Source organism: Salmo trutta, chromosome 21, assembly GCF_901001165.1.
Source record: "Salmo trutta chromosome 21, fSalTru1.1, whole genome shotgun sequence".
Lineage (NCBI taxonomy): Eukaryota > Metazoa > Chordata > Actinopteri > Salmoniformes > Salmonidae > Salmo > Salmo trutta.
This window is the reverse complement of record NC_042977.1, coordinates 40015716-40027691: the sequence shown is the minus strand read 5'-3', so window position 1 is coordinate 40027691 and position 11976 is coordinate 40015716. Positions and strand designations below refer to the sequence as shown.

Sequence of the window (11976 nt, the reverse complement as noted above, 5' to 3'; positions counted from 1 at the left end):
CACCGTAAGTACTGCACGTCTCTACCTCCTATCCTCTCTCCATCCATCTTGTGCTCTCCTACTCTATCTATCATCTCTCCAACTTCTCTTCATCCATCTCTCTCCATGCTATCTTCATCCTTTCTCCTACCTCTTTTCTCACACTTCTCCCTCTCTCTTTATCTCCCCACAATCTCCATTCGGTCTCTTCCCTCCATCCTCTCTCTCCATCCTGTTTTTTCTCTCCATTGAGCCCCCAGTCTTTGTGCCCGTAACCCAGAAGCAGACATTGGGTTCAGTGGCTGGCTGCAGCCTGTCATGTCAGATTAGCCCAGTGGGTTTCAGTGGGCTAGTAATATGGTCTGCAGGTAGCCGGACAGGGTTTCAGTGGGTTAGTAATATGGTCTGCAGGTAGCCGGCCAGGGTTTCAGTGGGCTAGTAATATGGTCTGCAGGTAGCCGGCCAGGGTTTCAGTGGGTTAGTAATATGGTCTGCAGGTAGCTGGCCAGGGTTTCAGTGGGTTAGTAATATGGTCTGCAGGTAGCCGGCCAGGGTTTCAGTGGGCTAGTAATATGGTCTGCAGGTAGCCGGCCAGGGTTTCAGTGGGCTAGTAATATGGTCTGCAGGTAGCCGGCCAGGGTTTCAGTGGGTTAGTAATATGGTCTGCAGGTAGCCGGCCAGGGTTTCAGTGGGTTAGTAATATGGTCTGCGGGTAGCTGGCCAGGGTTTCAGTGGGTTAGTAATATGGTCTGCAGGTAGCCGGCCAGGGTTTCATTGGGTTAGTAATATGGTCTGCAGGTAGCCGGCCAGGGTTTCAGTGGGTTAGTAATATGGTCTGCAGGTAGCCGGCCAGGGATTCAGTGGGTTAGTAATATGGTCTGCAGGTAGCCGGCCAGGGATTCAGTGGGTTAGTAATATGGTCTGCAGGTAGCCGGCCAGGGATTTAGCTGCTCCCACTGATTGATTGTGTTGTTCTTACTGTTGAGCTGAGTTTGTAAAAACAGCAGATTGCATTATTACACTAGTCACTCTGGCAGTGGAGAAGGTGTGTGTGTGTGTGTGTGTGTGTGATGTCGATTTAAGGTAGCCCCACGCACTTCTCTGATTCGGAGTGGTTGGGTCAAATGCAGAAGACACATTTCAGTTGTACAACTGACTAGGTACTCCCCTTTCCCTGTTACTACGCCGTAACACACTGTACTCCATCCCCACCTCACTGTCTAGACCTACACACAGTCTTTACATGAGTCCCCCTCCTGCTGAACCTATATACTAATGGATGAACCCTGTGTGATAGGTTATTCACTAATACACTTCTGTCGTCCAGTGACAGAAAGAGGATGAAGGCCGAGTAAAAATGAATATGCTGATGATCACTTATTGTAAAGGGGTTCACGCTTTCCAAGGTCAAACAATAGGCACACAATTATTTTGGTTTCATTAGCGAATCTAGCGATGCTTTGATCCGAGGCCTGGTTATGCTAGCAGCTAATGTGACGCCAGCTGTTTTCATTCTCAGAAGGGCATTCAATTGGAAACCATGGCTCCCTCTCCCTCCCAGTCATTCCTCGTAGAAAATATCTGCTCAGTTGCTGGATTGTGTGTGTGATTGGAGTTAACAGGTTGACAATGTTTGATTGATGGGTGGTGTTCTGGAACTTTCCCCAGAAGCTCATTCTGAGGGTTCCAAACTCCTCTGAGGGAAATGTAGAGTTGCAGACACAGATCCTTCCCCTATCTCTACATTCTTTCGTCTCTGTCTCTCTCACTCTTCCGTCTCTCTCTCCATCTCGCTCTCTCTCTCATTCTATCCCCCCCTTCCCTCTCAGGGGTGCATTAGTTATTAACTCAGTATACAGTAATACTGTGTGGAACAGTAATACTGTGTGGAACTTCTAGGTTGACCTTGTTGTTCCCTCAGTCAAGGTTATGAATCACTGTAGACTCTTGTGATCTAGAGGGCTTCCCCATCCATAGTATGGAGTGTTCTGTCTTTCACTCAATCACCAATCTTAGCATGACTCAGAGCACATTTGATATCACAGCCAATCCCTTACTGTCCTCTCTGTTTTAATCATAGCGTAATTAGAGTAGAGGGGTGTGTTAAATGAAATTCAATATAGAACTGCTTCGTCATTGGCTTTTAATGGCCCTCCATTATCAGAATCAGTCCATAATAGAACATCAGCAGAAAGTCTGCTTCTCACTGCTTACCACGGTCTGACTGTCTCCTCCTGATGATGCCGCCCTGTCGCCCCTCCTCTCTCCTCTTCTCTCTCTCTCTCCTCCTCTCCTTGTCTCACCCTCTCTCCTCTCTCCTCCTCTCCACCTCTCTACTTGTCTCCTCCTCTCTCCATCTCCTCCTCTCCCCCTCTCCCCCGTCTCTCCCCCTCTCCCCTCTCCCCCGTCTCTCCTCTCCCCCGTCTCTCCCCCTCTCCCCTCTCCCCCGTCTCTCCCCTCTCTCCTCCTCTCCTCCTTTCCCCCTCTCTCCCCCTCTCCCCTCTCCCCCGTCTCTCCTCCTCTCCCCCTCTCCCCCATCTCTCCTCTTCTCCTCCTCTCCCCCGTCTCTCCCCCTCTCCCCCGTCTCTCCCCCTCTCCTCTACATCTTCCCTCCTTTTCTCCACCCATTTCCATTTTTAGCGTGCAGAGTCCTCATTTTCCCCTCAGTCAGATGAGCAGGGAAATTGAATTAAAGGTCTCATTGACGTTTCGATTCTAATCCTGAGGATCACTTAGGGAAGACAGAGCACGTTAATCACAAAGTACAGAGAAGAGCAGTTGCGCAACATTACTGTATGTGTGCATGTTACATCTTTCTGTATCAACGCAACTCCTTACTAAACATTACACTGCGGAGCTGACACAGTAATGGGACAAAAATATTTATTCTGACTTCAAAAGGAAAATGATATTTTTCCCAGCAGCACTAGTCATGTAGCTGAGATGTTGGCTTGGCACAGTAGATTCACACGCATTCACACAAACATGGTGTGAAAACATAATGCATTTCAAAAGATTACTGTACTGCAGGCTATCTATTCAATCATTGATTGACAATACAATACATTATGACGCACAACAGTAATGCAAGGCAAAACCCTTTAATGGGATACAAAGTATGAAATACAATAGATTTTCTATCATATTTTTGTCACCTATCCAGTCATTTCAGATCTGTGTACACTGAAAGTGTTAGCCACGGGGGTAAGCTGCTAGGCTATATTAAACCTGAAGAGTCACACCCAGTTTCTCCAGATAGAAGTTCCCTTAACCAAAGATCTATTTGGGAAACTTTTACCGACTCCCATTGGTTGAAAGGGGTAGTGTCTAGCGTAAGGTACGAAGAGTGGAAATGGTACTCGGCCTCTGACCCTTATGGTCCTTCCCTCTATACAGGAGGTGCCAGTGTCGGCAGGACGGGTGGAGGACTATGTGATCCTGCTGGTCCTGCTGTGTGTGTTCGCTGGAGGTTCACTGATCCTTCTCTCCGTGCTGTTGCTGTTCTGTCACCGTTGCTCTGTGGGCAGCCGCCGCTACTCCAGGTACCTCTACAGTAACCACACCTACAGCATTATAGGTCATGTCTCTGGCTCTAATTCTGATTAACCCAAAGCGTATTATGTATTAACAAAACTGTGGCACGTCTGCACAAAGAGATTAGGAGACACAGTGTTGAAGTGATTAGGATAGAAATGGATTACTGCTCAGAGTGAAATCAAAATGAGCATTAAATCTTTGATGCCTGGAGACAGTTCTATTTTTGACCGCAAAGGGCAAAGAGACAGTACCAATAACACTCCCTTTCTCCCTCTTTTCTCCCTCTATTTCTGTCCTCTGTATGCAGGGCCAGTGATGATCCAGAGAAGACTAATACCACCTATGTGGAGGATTCACAGCCCACACAAGGTAAGGAGGATGTACATTCTACTTCCGTTTAGACATGTTTTTATTAAAACCATAGAAACTGACACCTTCTCCTTAAATGTTCTCCTCTCCTCTCCTCTCCTCTCCTCTCCTCTCCTCTCCTCTCCTCTCCTCTCCTCTCCTCTCCTCTCCTCTCCTCTCCTCTCCTCTCTCCAGACATCACTATAAGGCTAGATGAGTCAGATGCTCTCTCACCGTCTAGCTGCCATGATGAAGATACAGACAGGTTCATGTCCACCTGCTCTACTGGCCGCCGTGTCTCCTTCAATGAGTCAGCTCTTTACGAAAAGGAGAGCAAGACTCAGGACAAAGGACGCAGGTACAAAATGGCTGCCGTCTATCACTCAGGTTGATGTTGCAACACAAGTACAGATTGGTGGTGGAAGTGGAGAGTTGTCTCCATACAATGTTAAGTCTTTTGAAGCAAGGTCTTCCTTGAAAAACAATCTCTTTATCTCAATGGAAACTTGGGACTGAATTAAATTTATTTACCATTTCCTTCCTCTCCTCCTACTCAGATACACCCTCACAGAAGGGGACTTCCATCACCTGAAGAAGGCCCGTCTGACCCACCTCCCCCTGGCCCCCCCTCCCTCTACCCTGAAGATCCTCACCATCAGGGAGTGTGAGTCTACAGAGAGCAGCAGCCTCAACGTCAACGAACCACCCACTCCCAAACTCCCACGGTACCCCCTCTACCAGGTAAACATCCACATTTTACATTTAGCATGATTACTTTTCCATGGCAAAAAAAACATAGCATTTATTGGTTAGGGGCATTAGAACTTCAGGTGTCTGGGAAGATAGATAAATATCTAGCTGACTCAACTACTCAACCAGAGGTGGTTGGTAGGATGGTTGGAGGGTCTATAGGAAGACTCATTGTAATGGCTAGAAGGGAATCGATAGAACGGAGTCCATATGTTTGATGTGTTTGACTCCGTTCCATTGATTCCATTCCAACCATGACAATGAGCCCATCCTCCTATAGCTCCTCCCACCAGGATCCTCTGTACTCAACCTACTATACAACCTTGCGATTGCTTTTCCCTGATCATCCTAACTGAAACTCGTGTGTTGTGTAGTCTTCTGAGAGGGCTGGGCCCGCCTGGTTGGGCCAGAGCTCTGGTAGTGCCCTCCCTGGAGACATCTACCACTACATCCTACTGGACTCCAGACTCAACCACAGTCCACCAATCCTGTGCCCCCCAACCCCCCGCTCCAGAACCGTGAGTATTATACATGACTTTATACACACACCACTACAGACTCTGATGAAGAGGTATCACTCTATTTTGGAACCCCGCATGCCCCTTGGTGACAGGGGTTCGAGCCCCCACTTGGTTGTCCTTAAAACCCTTTCCTTGACCCTCTCTATATGTACATTATCTTTATATGACCATTATCTCTATATTTACGTTATTTACCGATCTCTACTTATACTCTATCTGCTTTGACAGACGGAGGCCGTAGGGGATGGACCATGGGTTAGGACAGAAGGAGAGAGGGAGATTACAGGGACGAGAGGAGTGAGGGGAACGTCTCCGGCCCCCGTCCACCGGGGTTCCGTTCTGCACTTCTTCTGCAAACTGAGACGGCATGCCAGCTTGGAGGGGGCCGGGCCTTACTTCAGGAAGTGGAAGTTTGACAGCAGCCATCGTGCCGCCAGTCTAGACGCGAAAGGTGAGAGGTCATGTAGCTAGGCTAGAGGCATGCGTCTGGTTTTATTAAGTTAACCTGTTTGGGATAGGGGGCAGTATTTTCACGGCCGGATAAAAAACATACCCATACCCGATTTGCCCAGAAACTAGAATATGCATATAATTAGTAGATTTGGATAGAAAACACTCTAAAGTTTCTAAAACTGTTTGAATGGTGTCTGTGAGTATAACAGAACTCATATGGCAGGCCAAAACCTGAGAAGATTCCATACAGGAAGTGCCCTGTCTGACAATTTGTTGTCCTTTTGTAGCATCTCTATCGAAAATACAGCATCTGTGCTGTAACGTGACATTTTCTAAGGCTTCCATTGGCTCTCAGAAGGCGCCAGAAAGTGTAATTGGGTGTCTGCTGTCTCTGGGCAAAGAACAGCAGGAGAATTTGTTAGTGGTCAGCCTGGGAACAGTGAGACTGAGAGGCGCGTTCACGAGAATTCTCCATTTCTTTCTTTCAGCCTTTGAATGAATACAACGTCGCCCGGTTGGAATATTATCGCTATTTTACGAGAAAAATAGCATAAAAAATTGATTTTAAACAGCGTTTGACATGCTTCGAAGTACGGTAATGTAATATTTTGTCATTTTTTGTCACGAAATGCACTCGCGCGTCACCCTTCGGATAGTGACCTGAACGCACAAACAAAACAGAGCTATTTGAATATAACTATGGATTATTTGGAACCAAAACAACATTTGTTGTTGAAGTAGAAGTCCTGGGAGTGCATTCTGACGAAGAACAGCAAAGGTAATCCAATTTTTCAAATAGTAATTCTGAGTTTAGTGAGCACCAAACTTGGTGGGTGTCAAATTAGCTAGCCTGTGATGGCAGAGCTATCTACTCAGAATACTGCAAAATGTGCTTTCGCCGAAAAGCTATTTTAAAATCTGACACCGCGATTGCATAAAGGAGTTCTGTATCTATAATTCTTAAAATAATTGTTATGTTTTTTTGTGAACGTTTATCATGAGTAATTTAGTAAATTCACCGGAAGTTTGCGGTGGGTATGCTAGTTCTGAACATCACATGCTAATGTAAAAAGCTGGTTTTTGATATAAATATGAACTTGATTGAACAAAACATGCATGTATTGTATAACATAATGTCCTAGGAGTGTCATCTGATGAAGATCATCAAAGGTTAGTGCTGCATTTAGCTGTGGTTCTGGTTTTTGTGACATATATGCTTGCTTTGAAAATGGCTGTGATTATTTTTGGCAGGGTACTCTCCTGACATAATCTAATGTTTTGCTTTCGCTGTAAAGCCTTTTTAAAATCGGACAATGTGGTTAGATTAACGAGAGTCTTGTCTTTAAAATGGTGTAAAATAGTCATATGTTTGAGAAATTGAAGTTATAGCATTTTTTAGGTATTTGTATTTGGCGCCACGCTCTACCATTGGATATTGGTGAGGCGTTCCGCTAGCGGAACATCTGTCCCTAAAAGGTTAAACTTTTTGGACTAATGTGAAATTTAAAGGTAATTTCCAATTGAGCCGACATACGGTGCATTCAAAAAGTATTCAGACCCCTTGCCCTTTTCCACATTTTGTAACGTTACAGCCTTATTCTAAAATGTATTAAATAGTTTACCATAAAGGCCTGATTGGTGGAGTGCTGCAGAGATGGTTCTCCTTCTGGAAGGTTCTCCCATCTCCACAGAGGAACTCTGGAGCTCTGTCAGAGTGACCATCAGGCTCTTGGTCACCTCCCTGACCAAGGCCCTTCTCCCCCTATTGCTCAGTTTGGACGGCAAGCTCTAGGAAGAATCTTGGTGGTTCCAAACTTCTTCCATTTACGAATGATGGAGCCCACTGTGTTCTTGGGGACCTTCAATGCTGAAAAAAATGTTTTTGTACCCTTCCTCAGATTCGTGCCTCGACAAAATCCTGTCTCGGAGCTCAACGGTCAATTCCTTCGACCTCATGGCTAGGTTTTTGCTCAGACATGCACTGTCAACTGTGGGACCTTATATAGACAGGTGTGTGCCTTTCCAAATCATGTCCAATCAATTGAATTTACCACAGGTGGACTCTGTCTACAATCAAGTTGTAGAAATATCTCAAGGATGATCAATGGAAATAGGATGCACATGAGATCAATTTTGAGTCTCATTGCAAAGGGTTTGAATACTTATGTAAATAAAGAATTTCTTAAAACCTGTTTTTGCTTTGTCACTATGGGGTATTGTGTGTAGATTGATGAGGAAAATGTTTTATTTAATCAATTTTAGAATAAGGTTGTAACGTAACAAAATGTGGAAAAAGTCAAGGGGTCTAAATACTTTCCGAATGCACTGTATGCAGCGTTTACCGTGAATTGCAGTCTCCGCGAATGCGGAAACAATGTCCGTGGCACCATAACGCTGATTTTCTGCGCTACTGATTGAATCGAGTTCTAAACTGCTTTGGAATCAGTTGTGTGTGTGTGTGTGTGTGTGTGTGTGTGTGTGTGTGTGTGTGTGTGTGTGTGTGTGTGTGTGTGTGTGTTTCCCCTAGGCTCTCCTAAGAGACGTCCATTCCAGAGACAGAGAGCAGCCAGTGATAACACAGACCCAACTGAAGAGGACTCAACCCCTCCTCACCCTTCTCCCCCTCTCCGCCGCGACATCATCCAGCCCCTCCCCCCCGCACACAGCCAGAGCAGCGGCCTCCAGCGTCTCTCTGCAGGGTCGCTATCGTCCCCCACCTGCCCACCCTCACCCTGTCTCAGCAGGTACCATTCACAGACGCTTACTTCTAACAAACAGTATTATACTCATATCGGTTATAGGGGTACCCATTGAATCTGAATACATCATAGGATAAATTCCGTAACTTAACTACTTTTGATAAGTGCAGTGTGTTAAGAAAGATAAGAGACAGGCAGGTGATAAATAAAACATGTGGGTGTTGTTTGATGGTGAATCTACCTGATGTGTCTCTGTTTCTCTGTCTGTGTCTCTGTCTCTGTCTCTCTTTCTGTCTCTGTCTCTCTTTCTGTCTCTCTCTCTCTCTCTCTCTCTGTCTCTCTTTCTGTCTCTCTCTCTCTCTGTCTCTCTCTCTGTCTCTATCTCTCTTTCTGTCTCTGTCTCTCTTTCTGTCTCTGTCTCTGTCTCTCTCTCTGTCTCTCTTTCTCTCTCTCTCTGTCTCTCTTTCTCTCTCTCTCTCTCTCTCTCTCTCTCTCTCTCTCTCTCTCTCTCTGTCTCTCTTTCTGTCTCTCTCTCTCTGTCTCTCTCTCTGTCTCTGTCTCTCTGCAGGTTAGAGGTGGAGGCGGTGGTAGAGACTGCCAGCAGCAGCAGGACAGAGAGAAATGCAACTCACCCTCCACCAGAGCCCCCTGAGACCAAAGAGAGAGGGCAAGAGCCTGGGGAGGAAGCGACGGGAACAGGGACAGGGTTATGGAGAGAAGATGGGGCAGTGACAAGAACAGAAGCAAGAGAGGAGGTCAATGAATGGGTTGGGCCAGGAGAAGAGTCAGATGAAGATGAAGAGGAAGAGACAGATATTTTAGGGACAGAACAAAGGGTGGGTATGGGATCAGAGATAATGGAAGGTCTGTGTGCAGACGAAGCCCAAGAGGGAGGAGAAAGTTTCCAGGCAGAGCTAGGAGCTGAGGCAAGGATAAGGGCAAGGACTAAGGATGGGTTGGGGGCCACTCCAAATACAGAAGCAGGGATGGGAGTAAGAGCCAAGACAGGGGTAGGGGCTGTTCTGGGAACAGAAAGAGAGGTCGAGACAGGAGACAGGTTTGAGTCAACGTTAGAGGTGGGGGCAATAACAGGGGCAGAATTAGAAGTTGAGGCAGGGCTAGGGGCATCAGGGGTGAGGATAAAGGCAGATTCTGGATCAGGGTTAGAAGGGGTGCTAAGTGCTGGAGCAGGGTTATGGGAAGATCCAGGGCCTCGATCAAGGTCTGGGTCTGGGGTGTGTATCAGTCGACAGGAGAGCTCTGAGACCCAGCCCTCTCTGTACAGAGACATCTGGAGCCTGCGAGCCTCTCTGGAGCAGTATGCCTCCTCTGACCAGAGCAGCACAGACAGGGAGTCCATACGCAGCGACGCCGACAGCGTGTGTTCACTAGGAGGCGCTGCAGCCCGGTCCGGCTTTGCTGCCTGCCTCTCCCAGGACCTTGGCGACGAACTGGAGGAAGAATGGGAGTATGGGGACACGGGAAGGGAGGGGGGAGACAGAGGACAGAGGGAGACAGAGGGGGAGGCGGAATACAGGGACACTGGAAGAAAGATTGGGCACAGGGGGGTCCAGAGGAGAGATAGTGAGGGGGGAGGAGGAGGAGAAGGGGGAACCGGGGTAGGAGGAGGAGGTGAAGGGGAGGCGGGCAGCCGGAAGCTCCTGCAGATGGACAGTGGGTACACATCCATTGAGGCTCCGATGCGGGCCCCTGAGGAGCTGAGGCTGTTCGGCGCCCCTGTAGGCCCTCGAGGGAAGACGGCGTCGGAGAGAAGGCTGTTCTTCACCAGCTCTGGGAGGAAGGGCACCGTGTGTGAGAGCTTCGAGGCCAAGGTGTTCCAGGAGGAGCTGGAGGATGAGATGGGAAAGAGTACTGAGGGGGAAGAGAAACCTTTAAAGAGGTCCCCAAGGTCCACTAATGGAGGAAATACACTTATTCTCAAAGAACCACCACAATCGGTATCACCACTAAAATCGCTACAACTGCAACAACCGCCGCTACAGTCGCCCCAACCCCAACCCATTCCCTCGCCACGGCCCGCACGCCTCCGTCGGCGTGACTATAGCATAGACGAGAAGACGGACGCACTGTTCAACGAGTTCCTGCGTCACGATCCCCGCTTCGACCAGCAGGAGTCGCCACTGCGCTCCCGACACCGCTCGCGCATCCACCTTCGCAAGCAGTGGCAGCGCCACAAGCAGTACAGCGACCCGGGGTCTGGTGCTGGGGTGCGCTACTCTCCCTCTCTGGAGAGGCAGAGTTTCAGACCCTTACGGAGGGGCGACAGTGCGGGATACCCTCTAGACACACGCTATCACAGCACGCTGTCTCGTATCGCCAGCGCAGCCGACGAGGAGACCAGTGAGGGGGCGGCTAGTGAGGGAGCAACCAATGAGGGTGCGGCCTGTGAGGGTGCGGTGGATGAGAGCACAGACGTTAAGGATTCAACCAATCAGGGCACAGGGAATGAGACTGTAGCCAATCAGGACGCAGCTAGTCTGTCATCTGACACACTGAGGGCTGAGGCCAGTGGGATGGACCCGAGGGTAGACAATTACAACAACAACAGTAGCCAAGCTTTGACTCTATCAGAGAGTTACTCCTCTGTCCCCACACAGAACCCTCCTGTGGCTCTCCCTAAGTCCCTGAAAGACTCCCACATAGATCCCCCTATTCTCCACATTGAAGACCCTGAATCCCCAGGTTTAAATCCCCATCCTCAGCCCCAGGCTCAGGCTCCATCCCCTTGCCTGTCTGATAAGCTTTCTGTGACCCTGGAGGACAGGCTCTACACTGGGCTGTGGAGGACAGGGCAGGGTCAGGGAGGACCAGAGTATGTGGTTGGAGCCATCTCCCTCTCCTCTTCCCCTGAGCCCTCCAGCCCTGTGTAGCCGGCTGACTTTTCACTCCAGTTAGGTTCATGTCATCTCAGTTCAGTTCATTCAATGGATGACTTTGTTCTATTTCTACTATATAGCATTAAATAAACAACATACCTTCCCACATGTAAGTGACCCACCCTTTTCTCTGGCTTTGAACACTTCCTCATGACTGACATCCCTTCCTGTATAGGCATCTGCATTGCTTGCTGTTTGGGGTTTTAGGCTGGGTTTCTGTACAGCACTTTGTGACATCGGCTGATATAAAAAGGGCTTTATAAATACATTTGATTGATTGACCTTAACCCCTACCCTAACCATAACCCTAACCCTTACTTAACCTTAACCGTTTTAAATTTCAACTTCAATTGGGTGATGTCAGAGTTGGCACGTCCCAAGGATACCGTTTAGACTTATAGGCTCTGATACAAGTTTCTTGACTCATACTTTACCCAGCTCATATGATATGACAATATGGCTATTGGCTGCACTCTCTATTCTCTTCCAGTTGTGATTCCCTACTTACCATGAAACTTTTCTGGTAGACTATGAAAGATAGAAATCTACGACCTTAGATTTCCATAGTTACCGGTATATTCTTGCTTTAGATAGATATTGATCTCGGTTAACCCAGAACTAAAACCTTGCGTAAATTGGTCAACAGTAGTTGTCACGAATGGATATCTATGTCAATAAAGGCAGGTGAAGGCAGTGGTTAAAGGAAAATTCCACCCAAAAATGATATTTTGGTATTTGTTTTATTCCATTGTTGATAAAGTCCAAACATGTATTGCATGTCAGTAATCAAGT

The 11976-nt window shown here is 47.7% G+C and overlaps 1 protein-coding gene across 1 annotated transcript in view; it reads left to right on the top strand.

Moving 5' to 3' along the window:
- The window catches only part of LOC115156458 (uncharacterized), a 24558-nt gene extending 13380 nt beyond the window's left edge, over positions 1–11178 (top strand). The window contains exons 2-11 of the mRNA XM_029703881.1: positions 1–4; positions 3376–3521; positions 3824–3885; positions 4060–4222; positions 4422–4605; positions 4989–5132; positions 5364–5586; positions 8116–8332; positions 8856–9871; positions 10031–11178. The exon at positions 1–4 is cut by the window's left edge and continues 68 nt beyond it. Coding sequence (XP_029559741.1) covers positions 1–4; positions 3376–3521; positions 3824–3885; positions 4060–4222; positions 4422–4605; positions 4989–5132; positions 5364–5586; positions 8116–8332; positions 8856–9871; positions 10031–11178 — 3307 coding nt within the window. The remainder of the gene's footprint in view (positions 5–3375; positions 3522–3823; positions 3886–4059; positions 4223–4421; positions 4606–4988; positions 5133–5363; positions 5587–8115; positions 8333–8855; positions 9872–10030) is intronic.
- Positions 11179–11976: the final 798 nt, after the last annotated feature.